The 20,138-nt window shown below is 49.2% G+C and overlaps 9 protein-coding genes across 9 annotated transcripts; 4 read left to right on the top strand and 5 right to left on the bottom strand.

The window, feature by feature from the left end:
- Positions 1-97: 97 nt before the first annotated feature.
- Positions 98-850, bottom strand: BO97DRAFT_417652 (uncharacterized protein; the record flags this gene model as incomplete). Its single annotated transcript, XM_025696490.1, has 3 exons — positions 98-218; positions 293-580; positions 645-850. 3 exons carry the CDS (start codon positions 848-850, stop codon positions 98-100), a joined length of 615 nt encoding a protein of 204 aa, XP_025547646.1.
- A 2,052-nt stretch (positions 851-2,902) lies between these two features.
- BO97DRAFT_473000 (uncharacterized protein) lies at positions 2,903-3,806 on the top strand. Its single transcript, XM_025700200.1, has one exon. The coding sequence runs from the start codon at positions 3,016-3,018 to the stop codon at positions 3,793-3,795; it is 780 nt and encodes a 259-aa protein (XP_025547645.1). The 5' UTR covers positions 2,903-3,015; the 3' UTR covers positions 3,796-3,806.
- A 447-nt stretch (positions 3,807-4,253) lies between these two features.
- BO97DRAFT_202525 (uncharacterized protein) lies at positions 4,254-4,643 on the bottom strand. Its single transcript, XM_025690541.1, has one exon. The coding sequence runs from the start codon at positions 4,534-4,536 to the stop codon at positions 4,285-4,287; it is 252 nt and encodes an 83-aa protein (XP_025547644.1). The 5' UTR covers positions 4,537-4,643; the 3' UTR covers positions 4,254-4,284.
- Positions 4,644-7,863: 3,220 nt separating this feature from the next.
- On the bottom strand, positions 7,864-9,294 carry BO97DRAFT_460517 (amine oxidase, flavin-containing superfamily; the record flags this gene model as incomplete). Its single annotated transcript, XM_025699344.1, has 1 exon — positions 7,864-9,294. One exon carries the CDS (start codon positions 9,292-9,294, stop codon positions 7,864-7,866), a length of 1,431 nt encoding a protein of 476 aa, XP_025547643.1.
- A 225-nt stretch (positions 9,295-9,519) lies between these two features.
- BO97DRAFT_202513 (salicylate 1-hydroxylase-like protein) lies at positions 9,520-11,252 on the bottom strand. The gene is made up of 2 exons (XM_025690540.1): positions 11,224-11,252; positions 9,520-11,124 (listed from the first exon to the last, which is right to left on the bottom strand). Exon 2 carries the CDS (start codon positions 11,084-11,086, stop codon positions 9,719-9,721), a length of 1,368 nt encoding a protein of 455 aa, XP_025547642.1. The 5' UTR covers positions 11,087-11,124; positions 11,224-11,252; the 3' UTR covers positions 9,520-9,718.
- Positions 11,253-11,710: 458 nt separating this feature from the next.
- On the bottom strand, positions 11,711-13,108 carry BO97DRAFT_437582 (uncharacterized protein; the record flags this gene model as incomplete). The annotated part of the gene is made up of 6 exons (XM_025697857.1): positions 11,711-12,057; positions 12,122-12,199; positions 12,229-12,643; positions 12,705-12,772; positions 12,829-12,865; positions 12,941-13,108. 6 exons carry the CDS (start codon positions 13,106-13,108, stop codon positions 11,711-11,713), a joined length of 1,113 nt encoding a protein of 370 aa, XP_025547641.1.
- Positions 13,109-13,604: 496 nt separating this feature from the next.
- On the top strand, positions 13,605-15,423 carry BO97DRAFT_460516 (polyamine transporter; the record flags this gene model as incomplete). Its single annotated transcript, XM_025699343.1, has 5 exons — positions 13,605-13,739; positions 13,827-14,352; positions 14,425-14,558; positions 14,631-14,808; positions 14,876-15,423. 5 exons carry the CDS (start codon positions 13,605-13,607, stop codon positions 15,421-15,423), a joined length of 1,521 nt encoding a protein of 506 aa, XP_025547640.1.
- Positions 15,424-17,483: 2,060 nt separating this feature from the next.
- Positions 17,484-17,716, top strand: BO97DRAFT_428311 (uncharacterized protein; the record flags this gene model as incomplete). The annotated part of the gene is made up of 2 exons (XM_025697281.1): positions 17,484-17,531; positions 17,597-17,716. 2 exons carry the CDS (start codon positions 17,484-17,486, stop codon positions 17,714-17,716), a joined length of 168 nt encoding a protein of 55 aa, XP_025547639.1.
- An 82-nt stretch (positions 17,717-17,798) lies between these two features.
- On the top strand, positions 17,799-19,913 carry BO97DRAFT_428310 (uncharacterized protein; the record flags this gene model as incomplete). Its single annotated transcript, XM_025697280.1, has 5 exons — positions 17,799-18,167; positions 18,478-18,602; positions 18,740-19,031; positions 19,086-19,469; positions 19,557-19,913. The coding sequence occupies 5 exons, from the start codon at positions 17,799-17,801 to the stop codon at positions 19,911-19,913; spliced, it is 1,527 nt and encodes a 508-aa protein (XP_025547638.1).
- Between the last annotated feature and the right edge of the window lie 225 nt (positions 19,914-20,138).

The raw sequence follows: 20,138 nt of genomic DNA, 5'->3' as shown, positions 1-20,138 counted from the left end.
ATGGTTTCTGGTGATATGATCACCTGGAATTATAAAAGAGTCGTCGTCATCGGTTCCGGCCCGCGAAAGTCCAACAATGGAACTGCAGATATCTCAATCAGTAGATGAAAGGATACAGCCTAATGCAAGTGAACACGTACATAGATTGTCGAGCACTGTCATAGAAAATCTGCTCCGTCTCCTGCATATACCACCCCCAGCCTCGGAGCCGCATGTATCTAGTGGTATTAGATCGGATTGTCAGTGTACACCGCTATATAAAGCTGACGAGCACTGACTTAGGTAGACTTACTCCAAGGCTTTGATCAACTCATCTTGAATGATTCTCTTCTCGAAGACGTTCAAGCCGCAAATGTCCGCAACGCTTGTACCGTCTACAAGACTCATTACGATTGCCCAGACATGCCCTTCGCCATAGAGTGGATTCAGGTCTGAAGATAGTTCATCGCTGCCGTAAAACACCGGGGTAAATCCAGAGTTTGTGAACGTTCGAAGCGCCCGGCACTCGAGTTCGAAACACTCTCGAGCCATTACGTCTGTAGCTTCTAGGTCGCTCTCACGGAATTTCCGCGTCCTCATCCTGGTTGAGTTTGGCGCTGAATTAGCTGTGAGCGCCCAAGAAATTCCATGAGGAATAGACTCACCCGTAGCGCACCTTAAGGGCGTATCGGCGAGTGGCGTTGGTCCTACTGTCAGGACATGTAGCCTCATAAACCCCCCAGTGCTCGTGGAGCTCATCCTTTCGGCTCTCGGAGAGTATCTCGTGGATGAGATAGTTGTGGCCGGCGATCTTGATGACTTGACCGATCTGTCTCTCCAGATAAGTTCCCGCCCTGTAACCGTAATCCATCTTGAGGCCAAGATACGCGAGAGCAAGATGACGGAGGTGAGGAATGTAGAGAACAGCGAAGATCAGTGCGGAAAATGACTCTCTGTGTTGGGGTGGTAAGGATGTGGAAAAAAGTTACATCCGAGCCGGAAGTGAATCCCAGGAGGGGGGAGTAACACACGTCATAGTTTGAGCGTGGCACCGGAATGAGGTCCTAGATTTAGTAATTAAGTGAATAATAATATTCAAAAGAGACCAAGAAAATATGGCAGAAGGAGATTACTGTGGCTGCCTATTTCACTACTAACCTCCCAGCGTGTAGCTTAAACGCGGCCAGAAACTGGATGAATACTATCTAAATATGGCGAGCAGGTAAGACTACTCTCTAATTGCGTATTTTGACCCCCCATTTTCTGTTGCACAATGGGGTCTCTATTTCCTAAATATGTAACTTGGTAATAATTATGCCTTCTTGCCGCGGGAAATGGCTATATAAGTCCATATTTGATAAGGCTCTTATTAGCCTAGTACACTGGCCCCTAGTTTTGATCTAGTGCGTGCAAGCTGTCGGCAGTCTCGAGATGTATGAAGTATTCTGTCTATCACTCGAGCCCCCTTTCCTTGTTGCCAGCTTTGCGTTCCACTATTAATGCTAACACCACAGTGGCAGTAAGCTGTACCATGTCGTTAGCAAGTCCCAGAACGAAGAATCTGCCAACGAGGGTGACTATCTTAATTAACCATCATTGTTACAGCTGGATCCTACCCACCGGATTATGGATCTCGACCCTTATCAGGATCCATAACAACATTGTATACGAGATAACCACAGGCAACACGTTCTGTCAAGAAGCAATATCCTACTGCAGTTTTAATGATGATAAGTTTACCACGAGCGATCTTATGGCTAGTACCGCCTGGCTTAGTAGATAGAGTTGCGTATGTGACCTGGACTTGAGCCAGCTAATCCTTACTATCCCTCTTAATATAAGCAATCTGGCTTTGGTGATTGCAGCATTACCTTGGGATACTGGTAGATATTTGTGACTTAACCAAAGGCGTTTCCTACTTTAAAAAACCTTATTCTACTCGGCTTTCCATAGTGGTTCTACCAGCGATTATTGCAGCGCGTCAGGCTGTGATTCTACTGCGGGAGTGTGTCCTGATGGTGTGTCGCCCAAAGCCTCAGCGGAGCAAGCAGCAACTGGACCTGCTTAATTAATTCCCGGCTTGAAGATTACTGTAATACCTACGGTTACTACTAGAAGCAACCTACCCAGTTTAGAGTCATTGTCGAGTTCTTGGAGTCAACCCGACTGAACAGCAAGTTCCTCTACCAGGGCCACGGATCTCGGGACCTTGAGTCCGCATTATCGAGCGAAGATCTGCAGGGAGACAGTGCCCAAATTGTCTGTGTCTAGAAGAAATAGGGCAGCGACCGACTATGCATTTATAAGACAAACAAAAATAACAGAGCCAAAAACATACACCAGAAGGGATTCGCTGGTGGTCACCCACCCAACTACTAACCTCCCGGCGTGTGGCTTAAGAACGGCTGAGCGGACGGGAAGCCCTGTTTTCCACACCCTGTGGTCGTATGTGCTTTGTAGACTTGTGCTTTTGCTTATAGAATACAACATTAAGAGGACAGACGGTGGTTGGAAGTCAAGAAACAGATTGCTGAGCCTGTATCAAATAGAACGCTCTATCTTCTCACCGCTCAACCCCGCCCATCTGTTCCACCGCGCCTCGGATAACCTCGTACCTCGTTTTTTAAATCCAGCGCTGTGACGGTTGAGATCCATTCAAGCCTCTCTTTCCAGAATTCGCAGCGCTTCTTCCACTTCTATTCCACTCCCTTTCGTTTACTGTAGACTGGAATCTACTGTGCCGATTCACTAGCTAGCAATCCAATGAACACCCAGCCTGCAATGCCAAGGAGGAGAACGAAATGGACTAACTCTGTTAGGCACATGATTTGTAAGCTCATAGGAAAGAGTTAGTTAGTTAACCACAGTAACCAAGTTAGTTCACTAAATAAAAAGTGACGTGGCTCTAGTACTTGGCTATAATAAACAGCCTGTTTGCCCTTATCGTCACATTGTATACCTCGATACTTCTATCCATGACGAGCAGATTGCCTTATCTTATCAATCCCGCATCACCCCGGATCAACGACTTTCACCATGAGCAACGAACAAACCTCGAAGGCCCACTCGAACCAGAACGCGGTTCGGGTGGAACCCATCACAGCTGCAGAAGACTTTGATCGATTCTTCGAGATTACCGCACTCGCTTTCGGTCATCAGGTCAAAGATGGTGTCTGGTGTGCCATGAACCCGGGCTGGGATACCCCCGAGGGGCAAAAGAGTGGAAGCTCCCGTCTCGCCGCCCGATGGTCCTCCACCACAACCGATCGATATAGCCGTCCAAATGCCATTTTCTTGAAGGCTGTTGTCCCCAGTCAGGGAGCCACAGAGGGCGACGAAGAGATCGCGGGAGTAGCCGTCTGGGTTCAAGCGTCCCAGCTAGAAGGTCACGGGGACGCCCCTGCGACCGATATCGGCAGCACGATGGACTTGGAGGCACTGTTCCCTGGAAATCCGGCAGAGCAAAGGTATCTACGCCAGGTGGACCTTTCACTTCGTCGGCGTCGGATCGAGTTTGTTCGGGAGATTGCGACAACTTCCTCACCAGCGGTTATGGTTCTGGATCTCTGCGCCGTTGACCCTGCCTTTCAGCGGCGCGGGGTTGCTACCAAATTGGTGGAATGGGGGCTTCAGGAAGCGCGACAGCGCGGTGGAATTGAAGCTATTCTCGAAGCATCCAGCATGGGACGTCATGTTTACCGGAAACTTGGATTCGAACAAGACGGAGGTGAATTTCGCTATGATGTGGATGACGAATTTCGCGACCGTGAGCGGCCCTCGAATGTGTTTATGCGTACCGGCAGACCGGCAATGTGAGAAGATTGAAGGATCATGGTTTCTGGAGAAGGGGTGATGTATGCCTTGGGATGGTATATTCTGTCTCGGATGGGAGCACTGGTTGAAGCGTTTTGACGCGCACAGAGCCTTATGCCGTGTGTAAATACCGTATCTTCTGGATGTTCTCGAACTGAGAGGTACCTGATTAATGTCTCCTTCCGATTCGAGGATGAGTTTGTCTATGAGTCACAAGCGGCACGTCAGAGTCGAGGAAATCTCCACCTCACTGGAAGCCGATGAAAAACGAAGGTACTGAGTTTTAATAATGATGGCAACACATTAGTGTTCGAGCTTAGGTGAGTGAGCAACAGAAAAAGAGCAGATTATTAGTTCAATTACGAGATTTTCCTCTGCAATAAGACCCCTCTCCGGAACCCACAAGGAAGCCCTAGGTTGTACGCCCGTACTACTACCAACCTTGAACAATCACCTATACGCCACATTCATAATCACTTCTCCAATTTACGCTTAAACTTCTCGAATATTTGCTTTACCCTTACAGCTTAGCGGCCATTGGCATCGACACCCTGACTGAGACTGTGGCGAACACACTAAGAAACACACTCGAAAAGGAGAACAGAGGTCCCTTAAATGCCCCGGACCTGAACGCTCACAATAAATAGAAAGAAAAGACGACCGAGAGTACAAGACGCTACTGGATCTGTTGATCAATGGCGCCGTGACGCCTGTACAGGCAACCAGATACAGAACTCGGCGCATTCTTCACCTAAAGCCTTAACCAGCGATGCCGTCAGGTTGCGCTGGTCATTTCCTGGGGATGATGTAAGGGTACACATTGACAAAGGTGTTAAGACGGTTCTTTGGAGGATGAACGGAGGATATGATGTTAGCCTGGGGGACTCACCAGCCAAGACCCTAGGACACAGTAGTGCTTACAGCCCTGTAAACACAGCCAAGATCGGGCGCAATTTCGGGGCTTGGCAGGGTCCTGAACGTCCATACTGAACATTCTCTTTTGTCAAAAAGTGGGTCGATGAGAGACAACGTCACGACACTATAGAATAGCGCTTGGCTCGCTTGCCTCAATAAATGGGAGCAACCCACACGGTCACTACCGGAACTATATGTCCTCGACAAAAACCACCGTCAATCCTTTCATGCCACGCGCGGTGTCCTTAGCGTATACTAGCCACTTGTCCGACAACTGGGGATAGCTTGCTACGACGTTCCTAGCAAGTCGATATTATCGAACCATGCATCCCAATCGACCGAATAAGCCTCCGGATAGCATTTCTCCCGTCGCGATAGAAGCAGGGGAGCTTTATCTGCCGCAGGACCGACGGTCCTGGCTCCACTGGTCAGGATCATTTCGACGAACGTGTATATTTAGCGCTATCACCATCATTATCACCTGCGCTATCGTGGTCATCATCACACTCGCGGTACATTATGCTCGACATTGACGGTGCTAGTGCGCCGCGCCAAGGGCTCAATTGTGAGAGGTTTTCTTCTTGTTGTCGATTCTTTCAAAGGTTGAAAGGGGGATTACCACTATCAGGAGTACCTTTCTAACATCAACGTGAGCCGCCCTTCATTGTCCCGTTGAGCACCATAAGCCTGTAGTTGCTAATGGCTCAAAGGCATTTAAATCCGATGCCATACGACCATGAGGTGGCAAGCGGTTCTTGGAGACTTGCTTAACATTTTCGCAATCAGAATGTCCTGTTCCAGTCAGCCTAATCTGCCATCTGTGCGGCTCAGCGATCCGCTCTGCCAGAGCTCGTTGTCTGATCGAAGAACAAACTTACCCCATTCAAAACAGCCAGGTTAAGTCTTCTGTCTGCCTGACGTACTCAGCTTCCCATCTTTATGTGATACGTACATGTCAAGTACTGTTCACAGGCAATTTAAAAATAGTCGGTGAGGAGATGTAGAGCAGCCTGTGCATTGTTTGCATCTACTGCTGCTGTGTATTATGCTTCATCTTTGAAACGTTATACGAACTCTCAAGCATTCTGCTCGCACTACTCTCCGTAAGCATATGTCAAAAAGAGAACAACCGGGTATTTTTCGTTGAATTCCGTCAGTATGTTGAGTTTACTAATCTAAGTTATACTATGAACAAATTCAAGTGATGTATCAATACTCCGCTTACAGGTTGCGTGCAATACATGTCATGAGCCCGCCAGCGAACCCGCTCAGCAACGGCTTTGGGCAGAGCCGCAGTAGACTCAGCACACTCGATCACTCGGGCCTTATCCTGCATGATAAAAGACATACAAGGGAATTTGGCGGCCAGTTGGATTGCGTGCTGACCGTTGCCGCTGCCGATGTCGAGAACCAGTGAGTCTGGTCTCAGTTCCTTAAACGGGTAGATTCTTTCGCTGGGGTCACCGAGTGGGGTGTTGTAGTGCCCTGTCACGGTATATCTAAATTTTTCTCCCCGTTTGGCATCCACAGTGTTGTAGTAGTTGCAAAGTGTTCCATTGGCTATATGAGGCCATTTTCGGTGCGCCTTCGGTTTGCATACCCAGAATGGAAAGGCTTACTGTTGAAGACTAGCTGGAATGCAGTCCGATTTCGGATTGCACGAGATTTCGCGGGAGATAAGCTACAGTAAAATAGGTCGCCGCCAGTCCTAAAAGGAGTAAGTTACAATACTGCCTCAGCCTGACTGTAGAGGATCAGTATAGTTGAGGGGCTCATCGACCCAATGTGTATCATGCTGCTCGCCATAGAGGACTGAATGATTTGTGCTATCATCACACAGCTGATCAATCTGCCCGCGATCGGCTGAGCCAACAGCAAATCCGTACTCGTTGAGGCCAGAATCGAGCGGTTGAAATTATTAGAAAAAAGTCTTTGAGGCCGCACTCCCAGACATTGCTGCAGAAATTTACGGCTATGCCCGCGAAGCTGGAAGTGACTGCGTTCTGGGTACTAAAGCCCCTAGCAGTGTGGTACTAGAGACGGTCCAAATCTATGCTTTGAGAAGAAGCACCTGTTAGCTCACTGCTCAGAGGAAGGGCTCGCTATCTTTGTTGTCTAGACATTGTGCAGTACTAGGGTGAGGGGCGGATAGCCCTAAATGAATGAATAGGATGGTAGCCCAAACCTTGGATGTTGAGCCTAGTTGGGTCATACTCTTCGTTTTTACAAATTGAATCCAAGTCTGATGAGGTTCTGAAGAAACACCACTTTGATGATTTCGACTTTGTACCTAAGTTGGCACTTTTAACACGGACTATACACGATGGGTCTTTTCATGCTTTCTGAGTTTAAGGCTTGGGTCGCGCATAAACTTTATCGCGATAAGATCGGGTAAGTCATGATGTAGTAGTAGGGTTTTTTTCATTGAGTCCCAGAAACCTGGAACGCTAATATACAAGGGATATACTCTTCGATCCGAGTCGCATGGTTACTGTAGATCATAGGTGATAATCAAATCATGTATGGTGCTGGAGAGAACCGATCGATCGAGGGGAGCAGGACCCGGTAATACCAACACGACAAGCCCATCCCGCAAGATCGGCGGTTCCTTTTGGTAAACCTAATAAGCCAGTGCACTAATGCGAATTCTTTGCAGATAAGAGCCAAATTGCTCTGATTTGCTGGTTACGTTAGAAGTCGGGTGTTGTTGACGCCCGGTGTACTACACCCGTGCATGAACAATAAATGCGAAGGTAATGTGAGGTAACACTGGATGTAAAACAGACATGATCATGGGGCTCTAGACTTTGCGAGACAAAAGATTTGAAAGGGAAACGATAAGTGGTTGGTGACCAGCAGCTTTCTTTTGCACGGGCTGAGACTAATATATTCGACGCATGATCAAATGATACGGAAAAGTAGAGGGCATCTGATACTCATTTCAGTTCTTACGATCATGTTGCTATCTTGTCTCCTAGATTAAGCTTGAATGTATCAAGGAGCACATGTGTAGTATATTGGCGACCAAGTAATTTCCGCCAACCAAGGCAAACCTTAGGTTTATACATTTCACGATGGGAATTCCAGTTTCAGTTGACCCCCCTTCCCCGCCGACATAAAGAAAAGACAAAAGTGTTCATTATATATCACACTTTGTCAGCCTGAATCGTCACCTGCCATAAAGTACTTTTTTAGCATCTCATCCACAAATCGCCACACCTGAGCCGAATCATGAGTGTTGAATGTTGCAGACATATAATAAGTTTTACGATGACCCTGCAATGCGTTGAGGTCCCGATAGAAGCCACCGCGGATCGCATCTGCTGACACGGTCAACAAGAACGGAGCATGACTGGCATAAGCCACAAACTCTGGGGCCTGTACTTGGTAACCTGCGTTTCTCAATGTCAGTACACTTTGCGTCATATGGCTCTTCACCTCTGTTTCGCTCATCTCGTCTATGCTTCCGTAAAAAATGGAGGTCAAATTCGGTGACTGGGTCGGTCTCAAGACATAGACTGCAGGTTGCGGCGGTAGATGATACAATGTATCATTTGCACGATTCAGTATGAGAGCACCTGGTGTGAGTCCGGGAACATGGGCCACGGATGTATAATACGAAGTATTCTTGAACTGTGCGAAAAGACTTTCCTCGGCTGAGTCCAGGTCTATGGCGTCCAAGTTTTCCAGCTTGGGTTGGACAGCAATGATGAACTTCTTGGCGTGAATCAACTGCTCTCCTGCTGGCGTTTGCGTCTCAAGGTATACCCAGTCCTCGTCATCGTCACGGTATGTGGCTGTGACAGTGCTGCTGAGAAGTGCGTCGCTGCCCAGTTCCCTCTGCGCTGCTCCGTATAGCTCACTGTTGTTGTGGCTGGCTGTCCGGAGGAAACCGGTCACGGCATCTTGAATTATTTCGAGACTGAAATACTTCATCATGTAGAGTGTCAATTGCTGAAGCAGGTCACCGACTCCCTGATTAAGCAGTGCGATGATGTCAACCGCCCCATCTAGGTTATATTTCCGAATGAAGTCGCCAAATGGGAGCAATAGGTCTTCAGGTACTGGGTCAGGAAGGTTGAAACCCGTGTTGAGATACGGATACTTTAGCTGCTGAGCCGTGTAGGCTGCCAGCGCGGGTAGTGTTGTTCCGTCTGAATAAGGAACATCGGTACCGGTTCGAAGATCGAGACGTCGCAGTACACCTTGACCTAGAATTGAGATCTTCTCGACCGGGATGTTGAAATGTGCGAAGTAGTCCCGGACCCATGGCTTGTCTTCGAAGTATAGCACTGCATAGTCGACGGGTATTCCAGTCGTCGGTTCACTGTATGTATGAGTATGTCCACCGAGTCGGCCCTCCTTCTCAACAACAATTACTGACTGGCCCATCTGGCGCAAGCGGATTGCTGCATAAGTTCCAGCCGAGCCGCCTCCTAGAATGGCAACATCGCGGGTAATGGTATCTTGTTCTTCGAATTGGGATGTATTAAATCGTGTCGCAGCACCGGGCAGAAAAAAAACAATGTTGACCCATAGAGCTACCACAAAAGCCCAAAATGACGATAAAAATTGTATGCTTAACATGTTGGTATAGTTTGTGTAGTTGGAGATGAGATAATTTCCTGCATCTCTCGAAAGGGCCTCTCACGTTGGTGGGCATGGAAGCTAAAGTTATATACCCTGACAAGAGAGGGGCATATGTCTGTGCTACCAGCCCCGGTTATTTACAATTCCATGTGATGCAAGATTGTCCTGCGTTTCCCTGAGAACCTTATGACTACTTTTGAGTTTCCAGACCACCCTTCTGTGTAACAAGTCAAACGCTGTTGGTCCAGCAAAGATCGTAATTTTTTCAAGATTCCTTATCGATTTAAGCCACGCTGCAAGTGCTGCAAAGAACGATTCCATTCTTTTTGACTTTGCATATCTACCAGCAGCAATGAGAAATTCGCCTATCTTGCCTCTGTAAGTAAGGTCGAGATGGACACCTAGGCCTAGACAAAACTAGCTAACAGACCGAAACCACAACTGAATCCTTCAAGGTCACGAATACAGCTTTTTTGCGAAAGAAAGCCAACGCCTCAGCTAGATGAGCATCAAGATCCAAGTCCCAAATCCAACGCATTCGCTCGTCCAAATCTTGCCGGATTTTTCCGATGTCATCTTGCACTCCTGGTTTTTGGCACTCGTACAGCAAGCCTGCATCACGACTGCTGCGTACCAATTTCTGGGTTCGTGGCCGTCGAACGGCATCGTAGGCGGCGAAGGCATGGCACAGCTGTTCACGATGATGAACTTCCTTCAATAGTCGCGACAGAATAAAGACATCTTCAATCGCCATACCCGCCCCAGCACCCTGATGTGGAGTGCTGGCATGAGCCGCATCCCCGATGATACATATTTGTCCACCTTTATGATAAGTGTGCGCTGGGGGGTGGTCAAACATAGCCCAGATGTCCGAGCATTTCATGAGCGACAGAATGGTCTGCACATCCTTACCCCAGCCGGCAAAGTCCTGCAGCATTTGCTCTTTGTTGCCTGGCAGCACCCACTGAGATCCGTGCTCCCAGATGTCGTTCTCCTTGGTGCGAAACGCCACGACATTCATTGTCTGCCCTTTTTCAATGGGGAATGTCAACACATGTCCATCATACCCCCAATGAAAATGATTGTTCCGCGCCGTGTACTCGCCCAGAGCCGCGACTGCCTCCTCCATTGGAACCAAACCACGGTAAGCATACTTGCCCGTGAAGACAGGATCAGCCTCAGCCTCACCATGAAGGAGAATCTGCCGCACGCGGGACTTGATCCCATCGCATCCGATGACCGCATCGACGGTCGTAGAGGTGCCGCCCGCAAAGTGCGCCGTCACACTCGCGTCGGAATTCTCGTCGAGGGAGAGAAGTCTCTTTCCAAAGCTAACGTACTTCTCCTGGCCGCGGTCCGGGAGCAACTCAGTCATGCCCTCTAGGAACCGCGCGCGATGAACACTGCTTCGGGCGACCGAGGCCCGGGTTTCGTGGATATGGTCCCCGGCTTTGAGCGCATTGGTCGGGCGCTGCTTTCCGTCCATCCCCATCCGATAGCTGGACCAGAGCTTTCGTTCTCGTGCCCCCTTGTCGGCTTGAAAGGTCGCGTGTTTGTTATAGGTGGCCGTCATCTCGGGGTCGATGAGCGACATGGCGCGAAGGGAGTTCGAGCCGAACGCAATTCCCGCGCCAATTTCCGCGAAGGCTGGAGCGGCCTCGTAAAGGTGAGGAATGAGGACCTCACGAGAGGTATGCTTCAGGAGGGCAAGAAGTAAAGTCAGGCCTGCTATGCCGCCGCCGATAATGGCGATGCGCACGGGGCCATTTGTGACTTGAGGCCTTTCCATGGTTGCTGATCGTCGCTGATGCCTCGATTCCGAAGACCCTGTGAACAAAACTTTTTCATGAGCAGACGTTATGTCAGGAATCAAGGTTCGAATCTCAAGCCCCTGAGTCCAAGCCGGGAGGGGGCAGCAAGACAAACCTGACAGGGCTGGAAGGAAGCAAACCTCCCTCGCTCAGCACTAAACCTTCGAGTGGGTGGCACTAAAGCATGCTTTCTTTACGCTAAAAATATATTGGGCGGCTTTTCCCGCGGAAAGAAAGCTTGTCGTAATTCTGACCGTGTCCAGGTCGTTGATCAATCTGATGAGAGGGATGATTGCGTCTACCGGTGAAATCCGTAGCCCTAAACCCCACTCCACGACTTTCATGGTTCTGAAGCAAGTGTGTCAACCCAATGTGATTCATTTGTTCAATATCCAATTTTCGTAAGAGTTAGGCACCGGCGCTTGGGACGGAGACCGAAATCAAGCAGGGATCTGAATCCTGTTTTCACTATCACTGAAGGGCGAATGTCCCACATCGTTTCATGCCGTCTAATACTATTTTGGCTTGGATCCGGGAAGCAGTTGCAGTCCGGCAAGCCTCGTTCAGTTTGACTCACTTGTGTCAAGTTCCTTTAGTCTTGTTTAGCTCAGACTGCGATCCACCTGCTGCGTGATTTCTGTGCTGATATCAATTTCACCCACATCTTTTGCGATTAAGGCCGAATCACTGCTCCCGGCGCGGAGCCGTGTCCGACCCGGCCCTGAATCATTGCGATTGGACATTTGCGACAGCTCGTAAGATCCTTGCATATGTACAGGGTAAAAAGACGACTCCCGACGAGAACTCGAATGGGCTCTGCCGGGTTGCCCCCTTCCAGTTTTCCCATTGCGAATCAGCCGGACAATAGGCATCAGACTGGGGAGACAAGCCACAACCACCCCCAAGCTGCTTTCGATTGCAGTCCATAGATGGGAATACGTATCGGACCCTAAGACAAGAAGTATCAGCATTTCTGCCCTTGGAGCCATACATGAGGAGAATGTGGCCCTCACACGTGATGTCAGCATTCCTGATCGCGATAAGATTTTCTAGCCGAAAAACCGAAACCACGCACACGCTGGACAAAAGAGCTCATATCAGTATTTTATAACTAGGATACCACGCGAAAGTGAAGAGAAAGGGCAAGGGAGAACACACATTACTCCCAAGGTAAAGATGACTGACAAGCCAATTTTCTTTCCCCGAGGAACCTGAAGCTTCCAGATTTCACGAGTTGGCAGGGCCAGAAGCAGTACATCAGTACACAGGTTTGTCGCGGCCAATGAGATCACAAAAGGAACAAAGTCAATACATCGGCCCTCTGTTATTTTCTTTTGCCATCCGTGGTGGATTGGTATGCACTGAAATATGGCGGTGGTTTGGAATGCGAGGTACCAAGCAAATAGGAAGACAATGACGGAGCGACAAGCGATCATCATGGATCTCACGGGGAATATGCGCTGATAGAATAGAGAAATGGAGAGTTTGATCGTGGGAAGGCAGGTGTTCCAGAACAACTGCATAACATATAGGTTCTACGCACGCGTGTGGATTAGCTTATATCATATTGTATGGGAGGGTAGGAAGATCTAATACTAGGGAATATTCTTCCACGGTCGCATTCGTGAGAGTATCAACATGCTCTCCCACACCGGCGTGAAGACCTGAATTCTTGTGTAAGCGAGTCTTTGGCTCTTACTCAACCAAACTTTCGACGCACTTTGAAAGAGGAGGATATTCACGCCTAGAGCCAGGGCCTATGATTCGTGTTGATTCGTGTCCGTCAGTCTTCAGGAAGCACAAGAGCCTAATATGGGGAAGACCACACGTACCCAAGTAACAGCTATCAGATAGTCCTCTGGAAAGGGTCTCAGCCTTTGTAAATGTCGTGCCCAGAACCGCAAGAGAACCGCGGTAACTGATAGCACCACAAGAACACTATTGATGACAACTATTTGCAGCTGCCTAGTGTTGTAAATTCCGGTCAGTGTGAGTTTCATCACGGGCGAGCATTGAAGGCAGTACTGGTAGCCAAAGATGCCGGACTGGCTGTTGTGAGGGCAGTTAAGGCAGGTTATATCTTATCGACGATGGAAAACCAACTGCCACGTTCGCCTTTTAAACCACCCACTCTGGTTTCTTTCACCATCATGTGTCAGTATCCTTACAAGGACTCTGTAGCATCAACCGGAACCAGGCACCTTTCGTGTTGGAAGAATTCGCTAGATATCGAGTGACACTGGGATTAGGGCACTCTGGGCCCTGCCTTGGGACCTTATGCCAGCGATCACTAATGCAGCTCCAACGCAGGGATCAACGTAACGAGAAGTAAGCACTAATGATGCAGCAATCTAAATTAGCCTGCAGCGGGTCAGAACTGTGGAAGTCACAAGAGGATCCCTCAATCTTTACCTCATTTATTTCCTTTTTCCCCTCCCCTACCTCCCCTGCGCAAAAACTGCCATTGTGATTTCAATGCGATCTTCCCCTCTCAATATGGCTCAGCCCTCTGCAGATTTCAAGCCTCAGTTGGAGTCAGGCATCATTGAGGAGACAGATTCTAGTCAGCAGCACATGCGCAATGGGGTTTTATTAATTCCCCAACCATCTCAGGACCCTGAAGATCCACTTGTACGCCGAGCATTGGCTGCTCTTTTCTCCCGAAGTCCTTTTACCTCAGTGCTAATATTGTCGCAGAATTGGACACAAGCTCGAAAGCTAAGGAATTTGGTCATCCTCTGCTTGGCTGGCTTTGCTGGTACGGCGCTCGATCTGGCAAATCAGTTAGCTCAGAAAGAGGAAGCAAAGACCTGGGATAAGGCAGTGATACAGGTTACATATACCTTGTCGGCCTCAATTGCCGGCATCGCTTATGGACCCCTTCTAATCAACCCCCTTGCACATGCGTTCGGTCGCAGCGCTATTATATTCTGGTGCCTTCTCTTTGCCATGGCATGCGCTATATGGTCGGCCAGTATGACCGGTCGAGGTGATTATGAACGCTTTGTTGCTTCTCGTTTGTTCGATGGCATTTTCGGTTCCATCCCATCCATCCTGGGAGTTGGTTCCATTTACGAGATGTTCTTTTTACACGAGCGAGGCAAAGCCTACGCAGCATTTCATATCTCCTTTCTCTTTGGAACCGTAGCTGGTCCCACATTTGGTGGTTTCATTGTGCAGCATACGAACTGGCCGTGGGTCTTCTGGTGGGTGGTGATAGCACAAGGTCTTGTCCTTATTCTAGGTGCGTTATTACATCCCTTCTCTCTTTTTTGGAGTCTCAGCATGAACTAAGTGTGTATTATGGATTGTGCAGCCTTCCTCTTTCTCGAAGACACCAGCTACCCTCGGGACGGAAAGACAATGCCGACCACAAGACCCCAGGAATTCTGGAGACGTCGCATGGCCACTTTGCTGCCGCACAGAACTGGTATCAGTTGGTTAGAACTGGTATATACACCAATCCGCATACACTTCCCAACGCCCCTCCTCGGGATAACTGCCTGACTTTGAACGCCACAGAGACGTGTGTCATGCCTACCCTTTCGCATTGGTTTATCTCCTGTCGGCATGATGATCGGCCTTTTTCAGTTCGCCTCATTCGGTTGGTTTGTAGCCACCCACAGTCTTATCACAGTCTGGCTGGAGAAGCCTGTGGCAGTGGGTGGCAGGGGGTTTACTCCCCAGCGCAATGCCTTGTGTATGTTCCCAGTCTTTCGAGCCATCCAATGTGTGCCTCCTTTCTCAATCTGACACCAATGGAACAGTTATTTTCTCACTTTGGGCCGGTCTGCTTACCGCAGAAATGTGGGGTTACCTCTTTAACGACCGGATCGCGCTCTGGGTCTGCCGCACGCGCGCAAATGGGGTGTGGACGCCCGAATGCCGGTTGCACACTCTCTGGATACCCTCTCTCTTCATCCTCCCCATTGGACTGGGAATCGTTGGATCTTCCCTGCAGTATCACTTACATTATATGGTCCTGGCTCTCGGTGCCTACCTCATCACCTTTGCATCAATGAGCTCCGTCCCCGCGGCAGTAACATATGCGATAGAGTGTGTCGCCGCACAGCCCACCGAGGTGGCTGCGTTCATGGGCGCCTATCGCCTTTCTTTGGGTCTGGTCATTCCCTTCTTCATCAATGAATGGGTAGCTCGCGTTGGATTCGGCTGGGTATATGGCATGATGGCGTTCTTTTCCATCTTTGCCTTTGCTTTTGTGGTCAGTCTGATGATCTTTGGGGACCGACTGCGGAAGCGCACGCTCGCGAACCTGGCTTCGCGGGAGATTGGAACCAAGATCATGGGTGATTGAGGGTGACTAAAGTGCCGTCCTTGGCTGTATCTAATACGACTTGTTGAAGAAGGAGGCTGCCATGGCTCATCACATCACTGGCCCAACAAAGCGGCCAAGAGGAAGATATTCTTCTCATCCACACGCCATCTGGCCTCAAGGCACCCTTTGTAATATCCTGAAGATTCAGGTCACGATCCCGACGGGAAGGAGAAGCAGGGTCGTAGTGGCGCCTTGAGTAGGCGAGTCGGATGCTTACTGCCACATCAACGCACTATTGGGTCAGGACCAGGACCTATCGATATATTACCCGTAGGAAGAACGAATGGAAGAGTTGTCAAGACGAATTATTGAGGGACAATCAGAAAGGATCGTAGAACAGAAACTTAAACAAAGCGATCATTATAAGATCACTCAACCAGGACTAAAAAGTACAATCGCTGACGGGGATGTTGAGGGTTGCCAGATCTCCCACGTGCGTTTGAATCCAGTATCGCGTGCCTGGCGCGGGATTCTGGTATTGCCTCACGCAATTGCCGTCCTGCAGACACGAGCAGAGAGAATGAAACCAGACTCCGCATGATTGACATATGTTGTTCTGGTTGTCTGTGCAATGGCCGTCGCATTTTTGTAAGTGCAATTGGGTGAGGGGACCTTTGGGACAAATCGATTTAAGAGGGTTGATGGGAGGGAAAGGGGGTAAACAGGACATTGTGTGGGGTATACTGTTTCCCCCTTGGCGCACTCGCAGTGAGATAAGTCGCCATTAAGGATTTGCGCATTGGTGCAAATCGGTAGCTTGGTTGCTAGTTGTGCGTTGACCTCTATATTCAGGGTGGCTAAGAGGAGGGCGATGGTGGTGTAGAACAGAAATGCTTGTGTGGTCATTCTGTTAACTTGAAAGGGAAGACTTTTTGGGTTGAGATATACATCCGTGTGGAATTTTGACTGACACATTAGAACACAAGTATACTATGGATTCAGATTTATACCCAACATTCTCGTATAGATCTCTATCTCCATGACTCAAGCCAAGATGATGACCCGCGGGCACGGAAGTGCATCTGACCTAAAGTCTTTCTCCGCCATTACGATCAACATGCACACCTGAATCTAGGTCGGTAATCAAACCTCTTTGTTAGTACGCATATTTATCTTATCTCGTATCTTCGTAGCAGAGTCAGGCCCACAGTGTTGCTAGTAATTGATTCTGCGTAACATCATACAACGCACTATAGAAACATCAGCCCTCTTTCAGCCCAAGGTTTGCCCATATGTTCGGGATAATACTTGCTTTCAAATGGCAGACATTCCTCACCACCATAATTCTGTGCCCAGCAATGCGTGGTAGCAACCAAAGAAGGGTGCAATAACCTGATGCGGCGTGCCTTGTACGACCGCCAAACCAGAGCTTCTAGACTTGTCCCTGGAACCCTAGTCAGGTCTTACGGACACGGGATTGATCGTGCTCGTCCGGTCGGAACCTGATACCTGAGTGCCTTAACGCTTCATGATAAAAAAACAGCCTTACCATTAATCGCAGTCAAGTAAAAGCTGTCCTTAGTCTAAAATACCGAACCCGTCAACTGACAACGGCATCTAGACAGCTCCGACCGGGATGTTCGATCTGAGATAACATGGATGACAATCCGGGTAGTACTCGGTGGACTACCATCAGTAAGCCCTAACGCCACTCAACAAGCACTAATGTCGCCAGAGATGAGATGGGCTGAACGGGCCCACAATTGGATTCTACTTGTACTTCAGATCGACAAAGAGTGGCGCTCGTCTAGTGCTTATGCCCCGCAAGCCAACGCTTATGCGATTTTCGTGCCGCGCCAATTGAGCAGCGACTCGCTTTTGAGGACGAGTCACACTAAAATGCAGTCAGACTAGGCGTGTCACTCTCTATCTTCCCTTGACGCAGTAGCTTCTAACTGTCTCTTACTGGCTTGGTAATGTCTATTTCCACTTGTAGCACCTTTACTCCACAGTCGCATTATAATAACGTCGACCATCCTCGCTCATGTTCCACTTCCTTTCAACTCTCTTCCCCTTCTAGACGTTTGAACTGTGCAGTCATGGAAATCGCCTCGCCGGTCCTTGCTGCTTTTATCACCTTTTTTCTAGTAAGGCCCCCCTAAACTCACCGAGACCAAGTGTTTGCTCCTCATTTGCTAACTGGACCATCTAGTTCCCTGTTCTCCTTGCCGTCAAGCGGCTATACTTCCACCCATTGTCTCGGTACAATGTACCTCTCCTCTGGGCGCTGACACGAGTGCCGTATATGCTGGCATTCGCAACGGACAGCTAGCTCATAAGATCTAGCATTTCCACGAGCTTTACGGTGAAACGGTTCGAGTGGCGCCCAACGAGGTATCCTTTACCCACCCCAAATGCGTGAAAGATATCTACCAGCGTCGACCCACTGGCGGGGAATTCAAGTCGCTTCCCAAAGATCCTATCCGTCAACCACCCCCACGGGCAGGGAACCGATCGGTCTCCTCGAAGCAACAGATGCGGATCATACACGACTTCGCAAGGCGTATTCTGCGGCCTTTAGCAACCAGGTCCTAATGGCACAGGAGTCACTTGTCGGCAGCTACGTCAACAAGATGATCACGCAGCTACAAGCCCGGGTCGCAGACGGCACTGAAGTCCTCGACCTCCAGAACTGGGTCAGCTTCTGCACCTTCGACATTATCTGCGCGCTGAGCTTCGGTGAAGATTTTGGCTGTTTGGACCAAGAACGATACCATGAATGGGTAGGTCGCCTAGTATATTCCCTCAAAGGCAAAGTCCAGCTGGCATCCTGTCGTTTCTACCCATGGCTGTTTAAATACCTCATCAAACGCCTTCCCAACTAAGCGGGGACGATGATGGCCTAACATGAAGCCACGACCCGTGAGAAGGTGGAGCGCCGGGAAGGCGCGTTACAGGAATAATTCGAATGGGTAGTACCCGATCTATTCCCTAGCATACGAGAATTTGAAGCTTAAGAAGCAGCCCTGCTATCCTCTGTTCTTCTTTTACAGTATCTTCCTGGACGTGTGTCTGCTGTTACTTCTTTCCTAGAGCGGTGTCTACATGATGGCCTTAGTTGAGGCTTTGGCCGGAAGGCCCATCAGAATGCTGCCAAGTGTGACTGCTACGGCATTTCTGCTCATTTGTCTCTTTGCCCCTATCAGCACTGCCTCCTCGTATGGTCATCTTCTTCATGACAAGCACATTAGATGTCATTTCAAGCATATCAATACTTGGACTGTAGACAGCGGCACCCATGTTCTTAATCGTCGAGACAGCTACTCTGCAGTGCTGACAATCCGTGTAGCAATAGAGCACGCTCCGTCTCCTACAGGAAACGGAGCGACCGCCTTTCATTCGACAAGAGAAGAAATCCAAGGGTATATGAAGCGATAGTAGGGGAAGTCGTCGTCAGGACACTCGCGGCGGCGTATCCCAGTATTGGAAAACTCTTCACTGTGGCCAATGCCGGCCAAGTTGCCCGCTGGGCTTTTCGTCTTAATCAGAACTACTGTACGAGCAAAGCTATGTCTGTGACGTCTCTTCCGGCTGGTCTGGTCTCCAAAGCACTCTACACTGGCTTGAACTCGGAGCATGTTATTGATGTACACCCCTTGTCCCGTATGTGCATCGACGACAGCTGGCTGACCATGAAATAGAAACAAGTTATCAACTACTTCATCCAGGCCGCGCTATCTGGATATCTTTCGTCCGGGCCTCGTGCTAATCTATTGCCAATACCAGAGACTTTCTGGTTAAACGTGTGGCAAACAGCCAATTCTGCTCTAAAAGCATTGCCTCCCGTCGGAAATCCGGCCGGTGAATCGCCCAATACTCCTGACCAGCGTGTAATGGAGGCTTTTGGGTCCAATCTAAATCCCGGGTCTTTACTGGCCACGGCCGCTGCCATTAACGCTGCCAAGGGGAAGATCATGGGGTTCACATTTCCGATAACCATTCGACCAATCGAAAAATTGTCTGCTGCCGCAGTAAAAGCTGACAGCGATGAGGCAGTGAACCAATTACTCACTGCCATTCGAATCGTGAGTTCCCTCTCCCCCTTACTCCTTTTTAGTCACCGGAAATTGAACCAGAGGAGATGGGGCTAAGTACTACATGTACTCTACTAGTCCTTCGCCGTTTTTGAGTACTTCCGGGATTATCGGGTGGTGAAACAATGGAACAACGTGCTCCAGCAGGTGGGCCTACAATGTGCCCACATCGAATACGTGACCGGCGTGAGCGACCTACAGAACTGGTGGTGGCTTTGGGCGCCGGACTACTTTCAGGCTGTCGAAAACTTTGCGCAGGGCTGGGCTACTGAGGCGATCAGGGCAGCAGCTAGCGCGTATATCCAGGCGCGCACGGCCGGGCGCAGTCTCAAGACATACGATGTGGTGGTGGCAGCCCTGAGCGAATTCCAGAGCAAAATTCAAATGATGAAAATGCCGATCATGGATGCGGACAAGACTACAATTACAGACTGAACCCGCATGACAAGTGAAGGATGCTAGTAAAAGGGTGAAGCGTTGCATAATGAATGGAGAAGGTGGGAGAGCGAAATTTCTTAGCATTGGGCGGGCGGAAGTCGGGCCTAGAATCTCCCTGGCACCATGGTGATCGCAGGGAAGATGTAGCAATTATATAATCTTTTCATAAGGATAACAGAAGCGTTCCCGAGTATAAAAAGATTTGATGATACTACGGAGTAC

The sequence above is a fragment of the Aspergillus homomorphus genome, assembly GCF_003184865.1.
Source record: "Aspergillus homomorphus CBS 101889 unplaced genomic scaffold BO97scaffold_47, whole genome shotgun sequence".
Classification (NCBI taxonomy): Eukaryota; Fungi; Ascomycota; class Eurotiomycetes; order Eurotiales; family Aspergillaceae; genus Aspergillus; species Aspergillus homomorphus.
Note: the sequence above shows the minus strand (reverse complement) of the source record. Positions and strands in the feature narration are given on the sequence as shown.

What these genes read in the sequence shown, in the direction of transcription:
- BO97DRAFT_202525 (XM_025690541.1), bottom strand. Translation starts at nt 4,536, where the DNA reads ATGCGCCGAGTTCTGTATCTGGTTGCCTGTACAGGCGTCACGGCGCCA.
- BO97DRAFT_473000 (XM_025700200.1), top strand. Translation starts at nt 3,016, where the DNA reads ATGAGCAACGAACAAACCTCGAAGGCCCACTCGAACCAGAACGCGGTT.
- BO97DRAFT_202513 (XM_025690540.1), bottom strand. Translation starts at nt 11,086, where the DNA reads ATGGAAAGGCCTCAAGTCACAAATGGCCCCGTGCGCATCGCCATTATC.